The sequence below is a fragment of the Stegodyphus dumicola genome, chromosome 10, assembly GCF_044657685.1.
Source record: "Stegodyphus dumicola isolate Sdum_Otavi_A_Nest chromosome 10, ASM4465768v1".
Classification (NCBI taxonomy): Eukaryota; Metazoa; Arthropoda; class Arachnida; order Araneae; family Eresidae; genus Stegodyphus; species Stegodyphus dumicola.
The window spans coordinates 177,957,456-177,982,201 of NC_140777.1; the positions used below are offsets into that span (position 1 = coordinate 177,957,456).

Below are 24,746 nucleotides of genomic sequence, written 5' to 3' on the forward strand. Positions count from 1 at the left end.
AGACATGTTCTAACACGTTTAAGCAAGTGATTTCTCAAGACTAGTTAAAAGTACCACGAAGGAAACATTGTAGTTCAGGTAAATTTCGAATGAGAATTTTATTTGATTATGACACAGCACTCAAGGGCTATATGGCTAAGGAAAGGGATGCCTCCGTAGAAGGACTTTCTCAGGAAAACTGGCTCATAGACACATTAGACAAGGCGGAAAACCACGAAAACGCCCATTCACCCCGTTCGTTCGCCAGGATACGAAACCCGGGCCTAACTACCAGAATTCAGCAACATTATCACTCCGGCACTGGGGGAGGGGGCGCCTGGCAATTCGAAGCTTGCAAAGTTTCAGTGATGGAAAAAGAATACAATTCCCATGAGGAATTTGAAATGGAATTACAAGATTTTTTTTTTTCAAATAAACTGACTGGTTTCTTCGTGGTATGACATAAAAAACTTATTACAGCTTTGGAAGAAAGTTATAGATTCAAATGCGGAATATGCATTTGATTAAATTAGTACTATTATTTTTTTCCACTTCAGAACTTGGTTAAATCGACATTATTTATGCGATGATCTGATAGTTAGTTAGCTCACTTGGTTAAATACCAACTCTATTATAAACAAGATCTCTAATTATATTCACTTACGCTTACAATCTAATCAACGTGGGGGGAAGCACACTTTCAATACTTTAAAGCTGATTTTAGTACAGTGAAAACTAATAATAGATTAAAAGTTAATGCCTATCCTTTTTACACCATGAAGAACTGCTATTGGAAAGATCTGATACCATTTCTGAAATTCTAAGCTTTTCATGAATAACAAGTTTCAAAAATCCTGAACGAATCGCTTTCGCTAATCGAAACGTGATTTAAAGAGAGGCACAAGCCTGACAGCAAAGACGGCGGATTGCTTCCAGGGTGCCCTTTTACGCTAAATCAGTTCGATCTTACAACTGTTTTAACACCCGTGTTAATGTACCGGCAAAGAATGTCTCAAAAGAATAAAATGGAAAGGCTAGGTCACCTGGCGTCCAGGAACCTCGACCGGAGGATCATGACGGCTTCGCAGGTGCTCTGCTTGAGCTGGACTTGGATGGAGTTGAACTTCTTGTGGATGATCTGAACCATGCGCTCGATCTCTTTGGGAGTGATGGGCCTCGTGCGACTCTGTTCCCGCAGGAGGTTCATCACGTGCGTCGTGAACTCGTTGCACGCCTGGAATAAGAAAAAGGACTAATCTTAAAATACAAGTCATTTGAAAATAATGAAGCAAATATCATTTTACCAACAGCAATAAATTCATCCCATTTCCATAAAATAAATGAAAGTGCGATGATGGGGTGTCGAAAGAACATACGAGGGTTTGCAAGTTACACAGAATGAAAAATTAGGCCTCTTAACAGTTCATTCAAGTTATTTGGCCTTTCGAGCGTAAGATATTTAAGCAACGCATTTTCCCGCTTTTCAGTAACGCACGCTTTTATCTGCTGGTTAAGAATGTGAACTCTGTGGATGTGAATGAACCTGCGCCTATCGCCAACGAAACGGTGTGAATTAACAAGAGAACTACGCATAATTCCTTAAGAGAATCGTGGACAAAAAGATGAGGACAGTTTCTAATACAATAATTCAAATTTTATATATCAATTATTACATTACAGTTATAAAATATTTTATCGATGTATCAACATATTGTTGCGAATTTTTTGCATGCATGTAAATAATTTTAGTCAAATTATATGCAAAACTGTAGTATCTTTTTGCTGTAATGTAGCTTTTTGCGAAGCTTTGCCGGAAAAATAAGAATACCGAGACAAGTCTATCTAACACTGAGTAAATTACAATCTCGCTAAATTGGCAAGATATCGCAAGAAATTATTTCTTTTCTCGAGTTATGGATAACGTTAGCTACATTTTAACAATCATTGCCACATATTATTAAAAGATATGAAATCAAATAACTAACATTTTCATTATTCTTTCTCCTTTTGTCATTTTTCTACGCATGCTTTCTTTAATTCAATGACGAACTACCTACTATATGACAGCAGGAGACGCATTTAATGGAACATCCGCACACATTTAGCGGGCGCTTTCATCATTATGGTTGAAGAGCAGGACGACTGCCATTCAAGGTAACAAACCACTTACATCGCAAAAAGCAAGAAGATAGGGGGGAAAGCAAAATTGATTCCGCAGTGCAGCCTCAACTGCTGATACATAGAAACGCGATCGCTTAACCATCGAATAATAGTCGTGGAGGTTTAAAAGGTAATACGTTGGCGCGATTCCAAATGCAGCTCCTACTTCTTTTCTTCCCTTTTCCAGCACTATACTTTGCAAGTCATAATCTGCGCTATCCCAGATACTGGATGTCGCCAATTACAGTCGCCGATTCTACTACCCTATACGAATACTTGGCAGACAACAAAATAAGTCTCAACTACAAACGAATCATCAAAAGGATGATGATCCGGCAAATGCAGTAAGTATACCCCGAAATGCCCTACAACGCTTGACATAGGTACTTGACCTTTGTTAACTAACTATCCGCTTTCCTTCTGCGGTTACGCCCCACCCGTAACAACCATTAGAAAAATAACGACACGCGCAATCACAGAATAGGACTTTACTTTTTGCAAAGACCCCTGCCTACCTACCATTTCAAACTCAATTGGAAGAAACATCATTTATCACTTCCCACCAAAACATTAAGTCCTAGCGAGCCTCTAATAATAGGAAAGAGGCCCAGCAGTTCAACCCTCTGGAAGCACATTATGTGTTTACTTTAATAGCACAATGATACAGATTACTTCTTTTAAGTGGTGTCACTACGTTTGTTTCTGGCGATAAGAAAACGCAATGATTATTAATGATTTTTTTTTCACTTTCATTTTTGCAGTAAGCATTGCCTCTTGTTTCAGAGGGCAGAGAGGGGACAAGTAAATAAATGGTGCCAGTCGGGCAATGTCACCGACGCTGAAGGGGATGCTTAAACGCAACTGATTTATGGCGTTTCTTAAGCAGAGTGCTTTTTCGTGCGCTTTTAAGAACTTAATTCTCTCGTCCTATCGCACTGCGGCGGTAGTTAGTGACAGAGGTGGTTAAGCATAGAGATTTGCCGCTAGCCATTTTTCATAGTAATGCTTCTGCGAAAAGAAACGATATTGTTTTTTTCACTGCCGCAGCGAGCTGTTGGAGACGAGAAAGAATGAAATTAAGTCATCAAGGTCTTACTTAAGGAAGTTAGGTTATTTAAATAAGGCTACGCAAGTCTTCACACAACACACAATTATGCAGAATGCATTCCAGTTATAAAAATAGATCTGATATAGCCATCACACGCTTTCTTCCGTCATAAATCATTAGCTCGAAAGTGGCATTATTCCCCCCCCTTTTTTTTAAAAAAAAAAAAAGAGGACCCATCCATGAAACTTTATTTAAAAGTGATTCATTGCAGCTGCCTTCATTTTCATAATTAACAGAACTTCAACGAAGACAGATTCAAACACTAGACTCGCTTGGAGATTTGTGTCAACCGAGTAAAGATTTTTCTGAGCAAGTCCTCAACAATCCATTCAAAACCCATTAGCGCCAGAACGATGACGTTGAGGAAAACCATCCAATTTGTCTGGGCGGAAGGCAAAAATTAATAATGGTCCCTTTGGCCTGACCCCAAACGCAGAGCAAGTAGCGGCAGGTCTCGGGGTTAAAAGACGCAATATATATATATATATATATATATAGTAGATGTCAGAGACAAGAGATCGCTTAAACCTCGGCGGTAGCTGTCACTAAGGCAGTTAACGGACACTGCCACAACTCTTTCACTCCTCTTTCGACCGGATTATATGTATCTCATCGAATTTCTAGACGAGTTGACAACTCGAGGATTTATGCAAGCGCTAGGAAGGAAAGAATCGCAAAAATCAGATGTAGCGATAACTTGGAATCTCAAACATCGTACGTGACAAATAACACGCGATTTTTTGTGGCCAGGATAATTTTACTACAAGTTGTAATGAAAAAGGAGACTCGAAAGAATTTCGGAAAGGGATTTTTCAGGCCTAATTAATCAGTTAGGATGCAACTAATGTCTGATGAAGACTTGGAAGACCGGAATATGCAGTAATATGAAAAGAAAAGGGATGAAACGCATCTTGAAAGACACCTATGACTTCTGTTGATACCAGTGACTTGCATCTTAAGAAAACAAGCCACGTAACTCACATGGTAATATTTTTGACATCCAATCTTAAATTACGCTACGCCAATAAATTATTCAAGATTCATCTACCACTACATCCTTTAAAATATACTGACAACTTATGAACACCCGAACACTGAAAGCCTGCAATTACACATAGCAAAATCTTTAATTTAGTTGATTATGGCTAAGCTCTCTACCTAACGACCGTGGAAGACTGGTTCGTATTCATATAATGCATGGAGAAAATGATAAAATCGTCTACACTGCCAGACTTTTTGCCATGATGTGCTAATGTGCTAGTGTATATGTGCTATACTTTTGTGGTGGTTTTAAAAATAAATGCATTTAAAAATTATATATGCATTGACTGTAAAAATTATCACGTTATGTAAAATCTATTCAGATATTTAGAATTCTGTTTTAGGGTATTTATGATTGATAATGGATTATTTATTTAAAGCTGAAATTAAGAAATAATTCGTAAGCACACTTCAAAATTTTTATTTTTGTTTTCATTCAGGGATCAGTTCAGGATCCATTTTGTAATTTTCGAAATAATTTACAATTTATTATTTAAATATTTTATGCTTCAGTACTGTTCCCAGTTGTTTGATCAATAGTTGAAACACGGAGTTGTTTCCCATCTAATTAATTATTTCATTGATAATTCATTAATAGTATTTTCTCCTGAAATCAATTGCAAAGTTGTTCTTTTTTTCTTTCATCGTATATTATTAAGTGGTTACTAAAACTAATACAGAATACTCAAGAGTTATTACAATTTTCTATTGCACTAGTTTGCTTACTGCTATACGTATACAATTTACTGTATCGTCATAAACACAGTCGCTATAGCAGAAACAAAATTCCTCCAAATCATAAATACACTTGAATATAAAGTGTCGTATAAGTATTAAGATCATTTTTCTGCTGAAAATTTAACAGGAAAATATCACTTATGTAACATTTTAATTACGTGTACAACAAACTAGAGCTACCAGCAATTAAAAATTAGGTATCATAATGCTCCATTTAAAACCAACTCTAACAGACAGACTAAAAGAGCGTTCTGAATTATTTCTTTAATCCTGAATAAATCACAATAACGGCAACTTAAACTCCTTTTAACAGGCAGATAGGATACAACTTTCTGGCCACACCTACTTTATTACTCACCAAAACTTCAAATTTTAGGTTTACAGTTGATGAATTCGCGAATCAATGAACTTGACGCAGGCAGCCTTCCGAAGGACACCAACTATAGGGTTGATACCAAACAAAGACAGAAACCACTATTTCTCGGGCACACTACTTCCATATCGGAACTGATATACAGATATAAATTCTGTCGCCATGGCAGGGGAGACACTGGAATTGGTAGCGACAAAATTACAAGGTTCCCTTGCCTCTGAGCGGGGTATCGTAATTAATGACGACCGTCCGAATGGGTTGCCAGGGAGACAGAGGAGCTAAAGACACCGAGGGGTTAATTAAGATGAGGGAGGTTCGAATGGAGGGCGGACGAGGAAATCCCCTGCCTCTACCCTCACTAGTCTTATGCCTAAAAGACTCCGTCCGGTTTCAGCTAAATCCATATATATTCCGAAGGCAAATGATAACTATTTGGCGACTATTAGTTTCCAATCTGACATCTCGATTTAGTGAGGGTGGGCGAAGAAAAGTAAGACTCAGCAAGGCACGTGATCATGTCGATGAATTGTCAGCAATGGTCAGTTGCTGAAAAGAGGGTGGATGACATATGTGGGAAGACATAAAGGATTTTCTGGAAATCGATTTGATTGCATGATATATATACAGAGAACTTAACTCACCTTGTACGAAGTAAAAAGGAAGTATTGTAATCGCGAAAAATTTCGGGTATCATATTTCAACGAAAATACCGATTTTGACCGCTATCCAATGCAATTTAATGATGTTTTTGCATCACATCCGCAAGTAAGGACAGAATAAAGGATTCTTTTCCCAAAACAATTATAAAACTGATTTAAAATGAATTCTGAACAGAATTTTTCGTGGCGTCTGTGCATACGTACGTATCTCGCATAACTAAAAAAAAAGTAGCCTCAGAACGTTGAAATTTTGTATGTAGGACTGCTATAACATGTAGATGTGCATCTCGTATTTTGGTTGCAATCGGCCTCACCAAAAATATATAAATATATGTATATTTATATCCACTCTGTTACTCGGCTCAGTGATTTCAGTTTCCTTATTCTTATATATTTGTAAGTTGTGCATTTTTTGCTTTAAAAATGATTGAATTATGTTGTTCTTATCTTGCGGTTAAGATTTTTACGCCTTTAGGAAATCTGCATGCAATATTTTTAGACTTATCAACAATTTAAAAGTTGTTTAAGTGCCACTAAGCCCAACGAATTTTGCGATGGCGGACATGTTTGGCGGCGATGGCGGACACTTGGCAAAATAGCGGATGCGTTGTCAATCTAGAGACACTAAGCTTCGCAACAACAAAGATAACGCCTTCTTTTATTATTGCGAATTAAATCATGCTTAATCCATTCTGGAATTTATTCGAGGAAATAAGTGTTTAAGATTTGCTTCGTAATTTTTAATATAGATATTTTGAGTTTTTATGTATTTTTGCCTTATCGGGAAGTGAGAACTGAATGAATTGAATGAGAAATACTGATTCGTCTGTAAAAAACTTTCTTTTTTGTTTTGTTTACTTAATTTCTTTTATACATCGTTTTAGATTTATTATAGTATTTGAATAAGACATGTGGAAACGATTAGATAATTCTTCAAATGATATAAATTTATATGCATTCTTATTTATAATATGAACGAAATGTAACGCTATTAAGTGAAGCTAGCGCCAGAGTGTCGCTGTGGTAAACAAATATAGTGAATTTCATGTTCATAAGGTATGTCATTTCTTTTAAATAAACAGCATTTAGATACATATAGAAATCTAATTTTTTTTTTTAATTCCTTATTTTTAAATCTCTCATTTTTTCACCCGGCATACAACGAGCACCCGTAAATTTCGATCTTACTTTTTGTATTGAAAGTGCGCTTTATACGCCGGAATGTATGGTATACACAGATATATTAGTGTAAGAACTGAGTTGACAAATTTCTAAAATTACACAGTGAACACACAAACTTTGAAGATGCAATGACTGATAAAGTTTCAAAACCACATACAGAAACATGGGCACGTAAGATAGACATAAAGAGACACGTATGAGATTCTATGGAAAAGAAAGATATACACTGGTTATCATAAATTAAGGAAAAATAAAAAAATAGCGATAACTCCCTCAAAAATAAGCCAAACCTTGTAAAATTTGAATATGTTGCCAAGTAAGAGTAGCTGAGTAAAACTGCAATATGCAAATTAGTGGCGCTGCACTCGGAATAAAAGTCCATGTTTGAGAGCAAGCCCACATATTTTACTGTGATAGTGACATCAGAAATGTGAGATAGCCAATTCGTAACAATGACCTCCAGGCATCATTTGCCTGCAGAACTACGATGGAAAGCCATTGGGAGACCAGAGGCAGGATAAATTCAAACAGAAGTGGCCAGATGGCTAAATGTGACTCCTTCTGTGGTTCATAGACTTTGGAGGCGATTTCAAACTACAGATCGGCACCTAGGATGTTAAGCCAAGGACGGCCAACTGCAACGACGAGCGCCGATGACCGAGATTTGACATTATGTGCACGCAGGAATAGAACCGCTACTCCGACTCTTCTGATCCTCCCTTGCTGCAGCCACCGGAAGGTTGATCTCAACGTCAACTGTGCGTAGAAGGCTTCACGAAGGTGGTCTGTATGCGAGACGACCAGCCATTTGCGTGCCGCTCACGTCACGCCATAGGAGGGACCGTTTGCAGTAGGCACGACAACATGTCCACTGGACGCCTTTACGGATGAGTCCAGGTTTAGTCTAGAAAGCGATAGTAGGCATTATTTGATATGGAGAGAACCTGGAACCCGTTATAATCTGTCAAACATCCGTTAAAGACATGCATACGGAAGAGGCAGTGTCTGTGTTTGGGGTGGCAACTCTTTGGATGGACGCACAGACCTCCATGTCTTTCCAACGGAAACCGTGAATGCTCCGTTTATAGAGATGACATCCTTGATGCTTATGTGCGCCCATGTGCCGGGGCAATAGGTGATGCTTTCTTTTTACAGGACGATAACGCAAGACCACATAGGGCTCGCATCGTAGATGATTATCTTCAACAGGAAACAATTATGCGCATGGGGTGGCCAGCTCGATACCCGGGCTTGAATCCTATCGAGCACGTTTGAGATGCTTTAGAGAGACGTCTAACTGCTTTCAATCCGCCCCCTCAGACCCTTGCCGCGCTTGCAACTGCTTTGCAAGAGCAATGGCTCTCGCTTCTTATGGAACTGATAAATTCGAGCGGTGTGTAATGCATAATTGAAAGCATTACACACCGCTGGATGTGCTGAATTGCTTCTAGAGGCGATTATATTAAATATTGAAGGTACTTTTACTATAGCAAACTGACACCTTCGATTTGTTCATTTTATACACGTGCTAATTTCTATACTACCATAATTGTCTGGCAATTTATTTTTATGTTATTTGATACCTTACTATATGTTGTATATTGTAGGTAAGTTCCATAAAATTCTACATGTAACTGTCAGTAATCGCGATTTTTGTGATTTTTCCTTAATTTATGATAACCAGTATATATATATCACAATTAGGGGGGGGGAGAGAAACTTGCTATTTCACTCACATTCTGTATCGTCGCCCCAAAAAAGAAGCATAATACAGTTCATGAAAATAATATAAAACAAAAGAAAAAAATCTGAAAGCTTTCAGATTTTTATGCCCAAAGGACCCTTTTTTTTTTAACATTTTGTGTGTTACCTTATTTATTAAATATCATGTTCTTCGCCCTTAAACCACAAAATTCAGTTCAACAGCAATATCGCAAAATAATTTTAAAATGAGCCTATCATTAGAATTTCCGATACACAGTCTCGCGGGTTAGAGATCATTTTTTTTTTGGGGGGGGGGTACAGTATTGCCATTCCTCGCTTTGAAATCCTCGAGTTTCTTAATCAAAAATTCTTTAATGTCTGACAAAATACGAAACAGATAATAAAACAAATTCCAAATTAGGGCTTCGAGATGCCTCTATTCGCTGGAGGATCACGTTATTCAAAACTGGATTACTGTAGGTACCGTTCATTTATCACAATGCGAGAAACATATATACAAATATGTAGATTCTTCATTATTTAATTTTTTTAATATAATACTGTAATAGTTGGCGGCAGCAGTTTGAAAAGTGAATCAACGGAGAATGTGAATCGACGGAAAATGCGAAAACGAAATTAATAGCCCTTCTCTGTTAACGCCCCTTTGGGCTAATAAACTTTTTTCTACCTGTTACTAAAGTAAAAATGCTTTTACACTAAGTTGCAGGTATCGGATGAATATTGCCAATTTATTCATTATTTTTATTACAGTACGGTTATACCTGATACTTTCATTAATATAAGGTAACATCTAATTCATCCACCGAGACTTAATATTTTCCTTTGTAACTTCAACAGCTAATAAATATCTAAAATTACCTAACTATTTATTACAAATTTATTTTTAAAGTTTTCTTATGGTTATGTTCTACGAAACGCGCAGATTTTACGAAGCGCCAGAAAATGTTCCAGCCCCACTTTTTCTTCTCCCACCATATTCTATTCAGCAAAAGGGGGGAGTGAGGCATGATTATATAAAGCATACGAAAATTATCAGCTGCTGCACAATGATGCAGGCACAATTTAGAGTAATCATTTCTCCACCGCCCCTTCGCAGGCTACATAATATATAAGAGTTCCATGGAATAACGACGTTCTGCGAGCCTCGGCAAGCTATCTGTAGCACAGCACGCTCGAATTATCCAACCGAATATAATAAACCAATCACAGACAGAGAAAATTAAAGCCAATTATCCCGCCTTAAACACAGCTCAAAACACTGAAATTAAACGGATTGCAATTGGCCAGAGTGGGCTATCTTATCTCAAACTATATAAGCAAAGTAGAATTCGTCCCAAGGCCAAGCAATGCAAGCCAACAATAATGCTAAGTAAAAAATAAAAACAAGATAAATCGAAATTATACGTTTTAACCGCCTTTTTCGTACTTGTAATTTCGATGTGGCCAGATTCTGCACTTTCTTTTCCTTTTTTTTTTTAACTTTTCTATATCGTTTGTTTGTTATTTTTACCATGGGAACGCAGGAAGCATAACACGCTTTGGCAAAAAACAACTAAGAACGACTCTAGGACCGCTTTTCGGGAAACATAATAACGTAATGGCGCCGAATGTGCGCCGCAGAAGCGCTAAAAGAAGAAGAAAAGAAAATTATTAAAAAAAAAAGTGAACCCAGGGCCTTTAAATTCATTGGCCTGATCAGAGGGTTTATAATAATCGATATGATTCATTTCAGAAATTGGCAGTACTTACGTGCAGTTATTTCTGCTAAGTGTGATTTTCTTACTTCCACTGCGCCGGCTCCAGTTCCTCCCTCCCCTATCAATAATTACGCCGCATCTGCCATCTAGTCTGTTATATCGATGAACTGCTCTATTTAACAACTCCAGACATGTTCATAAAAAAGACCTCCAAAGCCAGCCAACACATACATCGTCGTTATTTTAAGAATTTTAAATTATTGGGAATTTAAAAGCAAATACGGATATATATTTATACACGTAACACTCAGATTTTAATTTACGTCCAAACGGTTGTTTTTTTAGCATTTTATCTATTACCTTTATTTACTCAATATCACGTTCTTCGCACTTGAACCATAAAATTAAGGCCCACCAGCGGCCGAGCGGTAAAGTCGCTGAATACTGGTAGTTCGGTCCGAGGTTCGAATCTCGCGAACGGGCTGGCTGCATGGGCGTTTTCGTGGTTTTCCCCATGTGTAACGTGTATACGAGCCAGTTTCCCTTAGAAAGTCCTCCACAAAGGCATCCCTCCTCTTAGGCAGATAGCCCTCGTGTGCTTTGCCATAATTAAATACACACACCAACGAACCATAAAATTATGTTCAACAACAATATCGCAAAATAGTTTTAAATTGAGCCTGTCTTTAGAATTTCGGATACACAGTCTCGTCGTGCTGGAGATAAAAGTGTTTTTTTTTTTTTTTTTTTTTTTTTTGTACCACGTTGCCATGGCTCGCTTTGAAATCCTTGAGTTTGTTGATCAAAAATTGGTTAAAGATTTACGAAAATATGAAACCGATCATAAAATAAATTCTAAATTTGGGCTTCCGCATGCCCCTATTCGCAGTAGGATGACGTCATTCAAAATTCGATGGCTCTATGTATCGCAGTTTTATCACAATGCTAAAAATATACATACATTTATGCAGATTGTTCATTATTTAACTTCTTCAAGCGAACCGTCGCAAAACGAAAACAATAGTCCTTCAGGAAAAAAGCGCCCTTTGACTAAAAAAAAAAAAAAAAAAAAAAAAAGCTATTATTTGTTTAGCTTGTAGGGATTTTTATTTCAAATAACTAATTTTATTTAATATGTTATTCTTTCTTATAATCTTCATTCCCCTAATTGTCAGTGCCAGAATATTTAAACTTGGTAGCGTGCATGAAGAAATGCAAATTCTACCTTGATGAAAGAGTTTAAAAACCGAGGTTCAGTAGGAAAGAGAGAGAGTTAGACTATTGCCGTCACCTCTGTTGCTTAACCAGTTAACTGTGGCGCGCTCGTTTAAGAGTGCATACCGTTTTGTGTCGCTAGAATCGAGCCATGACGAGTCTATTCGCCCATCACAGAGTAAGTTGCGCTGGTAAGATATTGCATGAAAAAGATGGGTTTATTTTATAAAATTGAAAATTTTATTACTAATATTTACTTATTTCGTTAACATAAGCATATATTACATACATATTAAACTAAACGCAATCAATTAAATTAAATATTATACATATAAAAGTAAGAATTTAAATTCCTGCTGTGGAGTGATATTCAGAGAAACAGGGACTTTGCAAATCGAACACTAGTCACGCGATTCCTTCCCGAGCTTACGTTTGTAGCAATATGCGAACACCACTGCGTAGATTTTTTTTTTTTTTCCCCGATGATCCGAGTCTATAATCCGGAACATGATTCCCGCCTAATTGGCTTCTATTAGGTCTAAATGGAGGAGTTTGTGTCGATTTATTTCTTTCAATTGGATACGTCGCAAAAGCGTCTTCAATAAATTTGAGCAGAAAGTTGATACGCGATAATGTTCCATTATATTTTTTATATATAATATGAATGAATTCCGACACATAATGTCTAAGAAATGGAGAAATATCTTTTTGTAGTACTTTTTGAGTCGTTTTCTTGCTGTGGAGTACGCTATGATAATTCCATCGCTCGTATCCACTCCATCCATTTTTTATTATAATCATTCACTAGCTCCGGTTTCTTTGTTATTATTTTTCTTTTCTCTGTTTCTATTACGTTGTCATTATGTACAGTACTTACAAAATAAACTTTCATCTTATCTTTCCATTTCATTATACGCATGTCGAGCATACTCGTCAATACAAAAAATCGTGCCGCTTCTCCATGACGAGTTTACTCGTAAATCACAGTTAACTGGTTAAGCGTCGTCTGCTCCCAGGCCGTCGAACTTCCCCTTCGAATTTATCAGATAAAAAACTGAGCGTGCAGGTATATTTTAGACTGATAAAAATATTTTTTAGTAAGTGTAAATCCATATCTAAAACCAAGCAATTGAGATTCTTAACATCGATGCCCAGTGGTATTCGATGACAAGGACAACATAGAAATTCGACTAACATTTCACCAAAAGAATATGAAACGGTCAAACAAAAAAATTTATTACAAATCCTAAAGCATAACTTCTGAATTAGAAACAGGTATTTAAAAAAAAAAAATCATCCTTGACACACAATATTCGATTGCATTATTCACAGATGGATCTTCTGTTCCCTTCTTTCCTACAAGAGTTTAAGGATTCAAGTGACAGCAATGCACACACTCTCCCATTAACTTTCATAACACGAAAACTGTGCCTGAAGGACAAGGGGAGAAAAAAACAAGCAAAATGAATTGTTATCCAAGGCAGTAACTCGAATAAATCTTATCGTTGTATCACTGTTTCGAAGATTTCATCTTATCAGTGGCAATAAACCGGTACAACGGCCATAAATTCCAGGTGTTTTGTTTAAATCCCAGCGCCCTTCTCTCACAGTTGTTTTTTATGTCGTCGAAAATCTGCTGGCATAGTTGATCTTAACTTGGCGACCAGTTAGTAAAAATGAAAGTCATCTGACTATCGATTTTGACTGATAATCATTACGTGTGACTCAAGAAATTACTAAAAAATTGATATGCAATATTTGCATTATCGAACAAAAGATGGCACTTCTTCGAGCGATGGCTTTCGTAACTTCAGGCGAATGTGCTAGGAAGTTTCAGCGTATAGTCGCACAGTCTTCTTACAGTTCAGAGCTTTTACATTTGTTGAAATATTATGTGTTACGCATTATAAAATGCTTGCAATATGGTCTCCGTTTGGGTTATCCGTATCTCGCATGACCTAAATCGAAAACTATAATAATAATTAAAAAAATAATAAAAAACCCTTGGGCAATGAGTGTGCAGGCGACCTATATTCGCCGTATGCGTATACAATCACAGAGAATAAGCATATGAAATAAACAACGTCATAAAAAAGTGCGTCTTTATAAAGCTTTACTTATTTGGAACTAATAAGCTCTTTTTAGCTTCTTTACCTTCGATTTTCCTAGTTTAGCCATTTATTTTGAATTTGTCAAACTAGTACCATTTACGAAAGCATCACAGCATTAGGTTTGGTTTGGTTTATTTAATTATGGCAAAGCACACTAGGGCTATCTGCCTAAGGGGAGGGATGCCTTCGTGGAGGGCTTTCTAAGGGTAACTGGCTCGTATACACGTTACACATGGGGAAAACTACGAAAACACCCATGCAACCAGCCCGTTCGCGGGATTCGAACCTCGAACCGAACTACCAGTGTTCAGTGACTTTACCGTTCGGCCGCTGGTGGGCCATCACAGCATTAGAAAAGCATCCCTGCAAAAAATTTTGAGTGGCCTTCATAAGGGTGCCAGCACTCGTGGACAGATAAGACGCTGCGCAACAACTCAAAAACATTCACTCGAGTGCGTCGGCACACTTTTAATTTGGAAGCAGCAAGAATCAAAAGGTGCCGGTACCATTTTTCATATAAGATTTCAATTTCCTACTTTGGTCTGACAAGACGAGTCAAACGAAAATTCTGCTTGCATAAAGATACCGGAACTTTTACGAAGGTTTCTTTTTTCTAGTTAATATTTGAACTTAAAAAAAAAACACAGGCCAATTTTTTTGCCAGATACTTTTGTGAAGGTTTCTGTCTCAGCAAACATTAGCTAAATTGCGTAAAAATACCGGCACTCATAGAGAGATTTTACAATTTTACACAGTTTCCTTACCATTAAACACTCACAAATATAATTCCACTGACAACACGGTTTACTTTTTTAAAACTCAAGGTTTCTCCTTGGAATGATGGAAATTTATACCACGTTAGCAAAATCAAATAAATAACGATATATAATTCTGATTTCAGAAGTAGCTATAGGTTAGTCTTTGCTACTGTTCATGTTATATTGCGTTTATTGAATTATATTAAATACAACCTGAATCAGTTAGTACTATTGCCTGAATCAGTTGTCATGCATATAACTTGACAAAACGTTAATACTGAAAGCTATTATTCTACGCATTATTTATCTCTTATATATCTTATTATTATCTTGATAATATATGAAGAATTCAGATTACAAAAGGGCGAAACTAATTCTTGCATAGCTTTGAAGGTAAAGGGATTCATTAAAAATGTAATAAAAGCGATCAGTACCAAAACACTTTCCTTACCTTGTATACAATAGCAATGGTTAATGGCCAAAAGCCAGGCATTTGTAAATAAGTAAAATAATATATAATTGCAATCTACTAAATTGTGCAGGAAAATTAACTATTGTAAAGAAATGAAATTGAAAGTGGATTAACAGTAGAGAAAATATATAACTGCTTAATCTTATGCTGACAAATTTACAGTGTAGTCCATTTAACATTAAGCAAAAGCACATGTTTGCCAGTTTTCTCATTAAAGAAATGATATTGTGTGCCTCGCGAGACATGAACGGGATATAGTGTGTCTCGAAGGAGACGAACAAAATTGGCTAATTTTGAAATATATAAGATATATAAAGCAGGATTACACTTTAAGAGTATCAACAGCGACATTTTTACTTCTGTATACGAAAAACTCCCTGGTACCATATTTCAACGAAAATATCCATTTTGACCGCTATCGAATGCAATTTAACGATGTTTCTGCATAACATCTGTACGTATGGACAGAATAAAGAACTTTTTTTTTCCTCCAAAAAAATTATAAAACTGATTTAAAATGGATTCAGAAAGTGGCGTCTGTACGTACGTATGTATATGTATCTCGCATAACTCAAAAACGAGTAGCCTCAGAACGTTGAAATTTTGTATATAGGACAATTAAAGGATGTAGTTGTGCACCTCCCTTTTTGATGGCCATCGGTCGCACCAAAAGTAAATACAAGTAAATATATATATATATATATATATATTTCCTAAACCGTATTGATTAATTGATTATATTATCTCCTAAGTTTAATTAAAGTAGAATTATATACCCACTCAGTATTGATGTATAGTGTCGGTGCGGCACGGCGGTGCCCTAAATATGCGGCGAGCCGAAAGTCCTCTCGTGTGGGTTGGTGAGAGTGGAAAAATGTACTCTCCTTCAAAATTGGGAGTGGAAAACTGAAGTCCAACCTCTCTCCGGAGTGGCAACTATTGTTCCATGTAATATGGACACTACGACAACAACAACAAGTGAGAAAAAGATCAAACTTTTGTATACATAATTTTGATAATACCAATTTCAAAGCAGGGTTCCTGAAGCGTTGAAAAGTTAGCGCCGATTCGACACACACGTGTCAGTTGTAACTCGCCAGGAAGGAACAAGCACATTTGTTGAACTGTAGCAGGACAATAACTCGCTGAATATTTTAAAGTGACTGTTATGGAAGTAACGTTAGGTGTATTTTTATGCACAATTTAAGCGGTACAGTTTTTCGAAAAACTACTTAACTGTTATCACCCAGGCAGGGATGTGCTGGCGAAGGATACTGTACGAAAAGTACCAGAACATCAAAAATTTTTTAATTATACTGTTAAATGAACGAAACAGTTATAAAACAGAGTTCTCCCAAGTCTTCAGGCGGAGGAGAAGTGTAAAGCTATAACTTTCAATGAGGTCCTTTTTTTTTTTGGACATATGGGAAAGGCGGGGGAACCGGAGTGTTATTCGAGTTCCATCGGCAGGAGTTCATTTCTCACAATAATAACACTACGCTCCGTCTCACACATTCTACCAAGTACTTATCCCAAGAATACATTCGGGCTAATATGCGTATTCATCACGACGATCATCTCCGTGTACCTCTTTTTCCTCAGTCGAAATATTCATATCCATGCTCAGACATAAGCCATTCATTGCATTCACTGCCATCAAGCAGAAAATAAAAATAAATCTCACGCACAAACAAGCGCACGCGGGGAAAAAAAAAAAAGAAACCCTCCGGTCGTCTACTAATTTTTTAAGAACACTCTCTCTCCTTTCCATCAACTGCTCAAAGAAATGAGGCAAGTCCTTATATGAAGAAAAGATGATGCTGGAGGGGGGGATGTTCACGCTCGTGGCAAGGGCAGACTGCAGGGGTACGAAACAAAATAATAATCTTTCGAAGTCGCCTTTAAAACTTTCTCTCTCTTTCCATTATTAATGAGCGAGTATGAAGATCAGGCGCATGACATACGAAGTTTCCAAATCTCGTAAAGATTATCACACTGCAGAAATTTTCTTGGCGAGAAAACTTTTTCCCAGACCGCCTTTACTTACGAGGAGGACCCGGCGTTAATACGTATCCTCCACACACCACCACCACCACCACACTACTCCTCAACCTCCTTTTCCTCTACATATCTCATCGTGAGGTAATTTCCTTAACTAGCTGGGGTGCGTTCGCTTTTCTCGGGGCGTCTAATCATATTCTTGTTTTACATCTTTATACCTTCATCAGTTTTCGGCGACCCATACAGATATATGGAAAAATTTTCCACCCCTAAGTGAGGACGGTGAGCTAATTCATTAAAAATGATATCCGAGTACGAAGAGAGTGTGAGGGAAGTCGGTGGAAGATAGGAGGGGGGTTCGAGCGGCCTACCTTTTTGCGTCTTCGCCGGGGCCTGGCTATAATAATAATCATGGCTCCGTTGGCGCGCTCTCTTTTCTCTCTCATTCTTCTGTATCGTCTTACTCGCGCTTATAAAGAACCTCAATTGGTGAGGGGTTGCTGGCCGGTTTTCGTCGCCAAGAAGACCGAGATCATCGTTGAATCCTCCGCTCAAGGTGGTAGAAACAAATGCATCACTAAAATGCACGCAGTCACAAAAGTGCAGTTCAGCTAAGTCGTCTCACTCTATACAGGGTGATTCTAAATTATTCGTACAAATTAAGAGGGATGATAGTACTCATCTAGATGATCAATAATTACCATAGAACATAGGGTCGCATTCTACTCCGAGAGGCAGAAAAGAGAAATATTACAATTCCAACCTGAACTTACAACAGCGTTGGGAGAGCGAATGAACGAGCCCAAAAGTTACAAAATCAGTTTGAAAAACTCACAGAGTATGAACAAAACGGATAAAACCGATAACTTGGCGTCCGAATGTTCATTCGAGTTCACACTTTGATGGCAAACGCTCAGATGCACCAAGCGGAAATGAGCTTTCAAGTCTCTGAATTTCAATCAGAGCTTCAATTTAGCCGGTACCAGGCTTTCTCAGTTTTTGAGTAAATTCCAGCTAAGAATTCACATAAAAAGAGCGTTTTTATTCAGAAATCATAGCGCTACTTTTTGTTGCCCAGTAACAGATTAGGTTCGCAAATATTTTTTTGTTCTTGAAGAAGAAGGACTCGCCTTATTCAAAATTTAAGCCAAGCAAGTTTTTTTTTTTTTTTCTAAATAGTTGTACGTTAATTAATTAGCCAGACAGTGAACCGGATTTATAAGAGATAATTAACGCACAGGATCGGGAAATGATCATTATAAAAAGAGGTATACGTTTACCTTAAAACAGTCTGCAGTGAATGTGAAGTTTTGATGTATTGCGATAACATCAGCGAGAAAAAAAAAAAAGAGAGAGAGAGAGAAACATATATAATGCAGTCCTCAGTTGAAATTTCACGCCTTATGTACAAAAAAAGCAAATATGTTGGGGAGCCATTCTCTAAAAAAGCCACAAGAGGATCTGTCAATCTACAAGAGTCGACTTTGAAAGCGGAAGTGGGTAACTCTAAATAAATAGCTGTATTTAACACTAGAAAGACTGAAACTTGGTACATATTACATTGCCCAAAAGCAGTCAAAATGACTGCATTGTCAAAGAATAACTAATGTGTAAAGAAATTTGTTTAAAATTAATTTGTAATACAGTCAAAAGTCGTTAATTCGGACACCCATAATTCGGAATGATCTATAATCCGGACCTCAAAGCTAAAAACTTTCTGCGCATCCGCCGCGTTGACACATGCGCATAGGCGTTCACGCGTGCGCGTAAGACCTCTTACGACTGCTCATTTGCGTGTCAAAGAATAACTAATGTGTAAAGAAATTTGTTTAAAATTAATTTGTAATACAGTCAAAAGTCGTTAGTTCGGACACCCATAATTCGGAATGATCTATAATCCGGACCTCAAAGCTAAAAACTTTCTGCGCATGCGCCGCGTTGACACATGCGCATAGGCGTTTACGCGTGCGCGTAAGACCTCTTACGACTGCGCATTTGCGTGTGCGCAAGCGCAGAATACGTTTTCGCGTGCGCGTTTTATGTATAACGGACGGTGTAAGCTAAAATTATCTAATTATCTATTTCAGTTAATGTTGATGATTGCGTTGTTCCTTAATGTTCGAATTGGATCCGGCTTATTATTTTTTGCAGACTGTAAGAGAAATACTATAAAAGTAAACTTGAACTTTCGATTATGTCAAATAGAATTTTTGATTCTGGAGCTCCCAAAGGATCGTACAAAACGAAAGTATGCTTCGAAGTCCATCAAACAAAAAGTGGAATTGCTGCAAAAAAATGGATAAGGACATGAAGAATGTGACAGAGAGGTTAGTGAAAACGAAAAAATTTCGATTGACAAGTTAGTCGGTATTCTCGGCACAGCAATTAACGGGACTTGAACAGCGGAACTTTGTAAGTGAACAAAAAATTATGTCTGTTTATAGAATTAAAGAGAAAGTATTATCACATAAAACGAAGCAACTTAAACAACTTACATTGAAAGAAATGTTTAATAAAGTAAACAAATAAATATTAAGCTTTTTTTGTAAATTTTGATACCCTTTAGATCATAATTGTTCTTTATTTCATAAATTACGGTTTCATATTTTTAATTTTAGAATTTCTGCATGCCATCTTACGCGATTTAAACTGATAATCTATAATCCGGAAAAATCGATAATCCGGAATCGCCGAAGTCCCGACGAGTCCGGATTAACGACTTTTGACTGTACTTTTTATATTATTTACAGTTATATAACAAGTTATTAGTAAATACTAACAATAAAAAATTTATTTCACTGTGGAAAGAAAGTAATTTATGCATTATTATTTGTACATTTTTTGAAAATGAAAGTGGAAATCTTTTTATGTGTACATCTTCCGCAAATACACTTTCGACATTTTCCCCATATATTATGGCAAAGTCGTACTTGACAAATTTGCGTAGCCTATTGGCCCTTTACCACCCTTGAAAATAGAAGTAGATGGTAACCTTCCAGAAATACCACCTTCGTCAAATTTTCACCACACAGTACCATCGGCAGCTGTTTCGGTCTCCTGAAAGGTTTCAGTTTCTTCATCAGAGTCTCTGAACTACTTAGCACCCTACATCTTTTCCTGGGCATATGAATGACACTTTCATTTTCATCATTGGTTGATCGGATCTTCATCGCTATCTTTAGTGTCAGATGTTTCACTTTGAATATAATTCGCTTCATCTTCAGATGATAGTTCAGAATTTGTTGCATCTGATTCCATATCGGAGAACTCTTCACTCAGTTACATTGAACTTTTCTTCAAGTAGAGAAACTGCTGTCATGCAATATGGCCCGAATACAGACTGTTATTGAGAAGAAATTATGGCTTAATACTTACAGAATACATCTAATGACTTGTGGTATGGCGAATATCGACAATAAAAAGGCCAAATGTAGGTCTAAAGTCTAGAAAAGAGAGATACCACTTCTACGTAAAAATACATTATACTCCGAATGTTTTTTTTCAGCGAAAACGTTCCTTGACAGCAACTAATTAGAATTCCAGTTGATATGCGATTATTAAATTCATTTTATACATCTATACGTTTAGCCTTTATCAAAAAATTGAACACGCTAAGATAAACATTTATTTTGCAGCAACTCAAGTACATCCTATTAATATATTGGGGGGGGGGACAGACGAATATTGAAAATACCTGAATTTAAAAAAATATATGGCAATCAAAATTATTTAACACTTTCAAACTTACGGTCTGATGCACTTTACTTACGCTCTGCTACACGTATTATTACAATTAACTAAGAATTAATTACTGTAATACACACAAATACACACACAAATAAGGAATCTGTCCGCCCCCCCCCCCATTGTTTTCGCTTACATATATTTTTAGTTACTTTCCGATGTTTATATTATGCTAAAATACATATTCTACGAGACGCACATAAAAAACATTATTATATACATGTCACACTATTATTTTCTCAAAACAAAGTGCATCTCAAAATTATAATTTCTTAAAACGACGATTTTGTAGTTTTTCCTTTCGGAATTTTTCGTGGCGCCGACGATATCTTTCATTATCGTTAATTTTAAGGCAACAAATGACAATTCTGTGTCATACAGTTAAAATTTTATGATAATTAGAATTAGTTTTTCAGTTTATGATAATCAGAATTAGTTTTTCAGTTTTTCAGTTTTGCATGCATGGTTCGTGTCGGCGAAGTACATACCATGGAGGTAGGAAAGGGAGGAGGGGCCATTCCGCGCTAGAAGTGAAGCACTGCTTTGAAGCTTGGGTCACCAGACGGGGTGTTCTTTGTTTACATTCAGAAGCTCGCTTGACAAGATTCTGATAGCATTTCGACACACGACAGTTCCATAGAAATCGAAAAAGGGACACTCTCGCATGAAAGAAACATTCATAGTGTAATGGATAATAGCAATTTGTATAGTTTACTGACATTTACGCAAAAATCACATCTTGGTTAATTTTCGATAACTAACAACAGCGATTTTGATTATGAATTTGTTTTATAAAATTCTAAGCTGTTGCACTACAAAAATATAGATTTTAAGAAAATTGCTAAATGAAATCTGCCAAAATTTATTTTCTAGAAGATTTGAAAAATTTGAAACTTGATGGCTAAATGTAAATATAAAATTATGTATGTTAAAATATTTGTAATTAGGCACATAGGTCAGATTAAGTTTTTATTAAATAAAGTAACGCATGCAAGGGCTATCTGCCTAAAGAGAGAGATGCCATCCTGGAGAAATTTTGAAGAAAAACTGACCTTTGAGTGGGTATTAAAAATAATACTTATAATTTTCATTCAAATTATATTCCTATATATTTTTTATGTAAAACTTTCGGGTGTATGCTAAATTAGTGTAAATTACTTTACACGAAAAATATAGTGAATGCACAGAAATTAAAGATTTGCACATGCCGGAAATGATAAATAGGAAATATGTATGGGTATTTATGCATGTGCTTGCAAAAAGCATGTATCTGCCTTTGACAAAATACTTAAATATTCATTAAATTATTTATAAATGTATTTGAAATGAAGAATTTATTCACTTATAAACAACTGTGAAAGTACCGTGAAGAAATCTAATGATTAAATGTATCTAATTTATAATGATTATAAATGTTATCTAAATATATAATAACCTTAATATTGAATTGTAAACATAAATTGAAATCCTGTTGACAAATACGTTATAAAACTATTTAAGCAAGAATTGTTCATATTGGAAAGCAATCTGTTAAAAGGTATTGTAAAGCAAATGCTATGAGATGCGCACTTAAGAACGTAATAAAGAGTTTTGGAATATGTATTGTTGAAATGAAGGGTAAAAAAAAAATCTGATAAGTATAATTAAAAGAATTATTCCCTTTACATTTTATAATAACTCAGTTACAAGTTTTAAATAATACTTAAAAAAAAAAAAAAAAAAAAAAAAACTTATTTTATTCCCTTTCAGAAATGTTCAGAGAAAGTCAAATACTATTTAATTCCTAATAATTCTCTAATTTAAAATGAACCGAATAGAGCATTAATTATAAATTGACTTACATTTTTCGATTTAAAAGAAGCCAAAAAATCATGTCATATTTAAGAAAGTATTTTAGGAAGAAGCTCTATAAATAGAAAAGAAATAATGCATAATTTTAATATTAATAATACAATAAACTTTGATCTTAATTTTTGTACCTTAACCGAATGAAATCGAAGTACCTTAATTTTTTTTCTAATATAATTAATGAAAACTTGTGAAAATATTTCATTCAAATTAAACCATTCTGTGAAAAGTATAGCATTTAATTCCGTTCAGAATGAAATGTTGTTTTCACATACTTAGGACTTTGAAGTGTTGTAGAAAAAGAAAATACATACATTTATATGTATATTTGCGACGTAATTACAAAATATTTACACCCGAACGCGTCAAATCCCATAGAACTCAATGGTAAATGACCCGATGTTTTGGTCACCACGTAGGGATCGCCGGTGCTTCAGAGCAGGGTACGGAGAAACTTGTTTAGGGTGACTCCTTCTTACTTCCTACCTCCATGGTACATACTTAGGATTGGGATTCTAAATTACTTTGGCTATGTACTTTTAATTGACTTAATTTATAATAATTTTTTCCTATAGTGGATTTGTTGCCTAAATTTCTGGAAAATTCTATATAAATGTTAAATTTCTCATATTAACATATCACTACTTTTGATTTCGTGTATTTCTTAACTTATGCCTGTATACGTGACGAAACACGAATTGGGTAATTGAAGAGTTAGGTTTGAGGGCAACTTCCCCTTGATAAGTCTGTCTCCTGCCTGCTCAACAATTATTCACTTTATGCAAATTAATTTTTTTTTAATTTAAAAAAAGTTAGAATTGTATTAATTTTTCTTGTATTTACATGCTTGCACTTTAGTTAGTAAACATGCAGAAACCGATAATACTTTTTTATACGATTAAAAAATAATTTTGTTTAATTTTAACAATCTTCATTTAAAAAAAGTGGGGAGCATGCCTAAATAAATAATTTCGGCATTTTATTTATGTTCAGAAAGGTATAAATTTTGTCTTAAGGCTATTCATAAAATAATTTTATTCTTTAATTCTGTCGAAAAATACGTCTTTTGAAAATATTCTTTACTATTTCAACTGCATAATCCCGACTGAAATGAAACGAGATAAAGGAAAATATAAAACCCCGTCCTTATGCTAAAATAAATACGCAAGCCTGCAGAAAAACTAAAAGGTAATTATTCAACTTTTCAAATATCCAAGTAGACAATGGGCACGATAAGTCCGGATATTTCCAGATTAACTGCAAGCAGAAATCTAAAATTCACTCAGCTAATTATTAGAACGTTCGAATATCCGAATAAACAACCGGCCCTATTATCCGAATATTTGGACTTTTACTCAGGGTAGAAATTTTAATTTCTTTTTGCCAATATCCGGACGTTTTAAATATCCCAATAGAAATGGGCTTGAGTAATCCGAGTACCTGGTATTCTATCACAAGCAGAAATCTAATATTCACTCAGCTAATTATACGGATTTTTCGAATATCCGGATATACAATGGAACTGTTTAGTCCAGACATTTGGAATTCTCCTGAAAGCAGAAATTTAATTTTCGCATATTCTTGTTTTCACGAAAAAAAAATATTATATGTGCAATCGCAATATTTACACTGCTCTAAGAAGTGACGCTCAAAAAAGAAAACAAAACCTGCGATTATTTACTGCATGTTTGTTGTTCCAGAATAATATTTTATCAGCCGAATTAAGGTCTCCAATATCAGCACTTTAGCCGTCAAAATTTATAAATACAAGGTGGTCACAAAAAAAAAATGCCCACCCTGTATAATTAGAAATGCTGCGAATTAAAACTCACAACAGTTTATGAATTAAATCACAAAATTACACATTCCTAATTTAACAAGAATCCGAAGTCACACAAAGGCGGAAAATAACTCAGCCAGAGAAAAAAATAATAA

At 35.8% G+C, this 24,746-nt stretch overlaps 1 protein-coding gene across 3 annotated transcripts in view; it reads right to left on the reverse strand.

Annotated features, from left to right (window-relative positions):
- The window catches only part of LOC118189019 (homeobox protein extradenticle-like), a 675,900-nt gene that overhangs the window by 75,086 nt on the left and 576,068 nt on the right, over window positions 1–24,746 (reverse strand). For all 3 annotated transcript variants that reach the window (XM_085825921.1, XM_085825922.1, XM_085825923.1), the window contains one exon: window positions 1,023–1,213. In XM_085825921.1, the coding sequence (XP_085682047.1) occupies window positions 1,023–1,213 (191 nt within the window). The remainder of the gene's footprint in view (window positions 1–1,022; window positions 1,214–24,746) is intronic.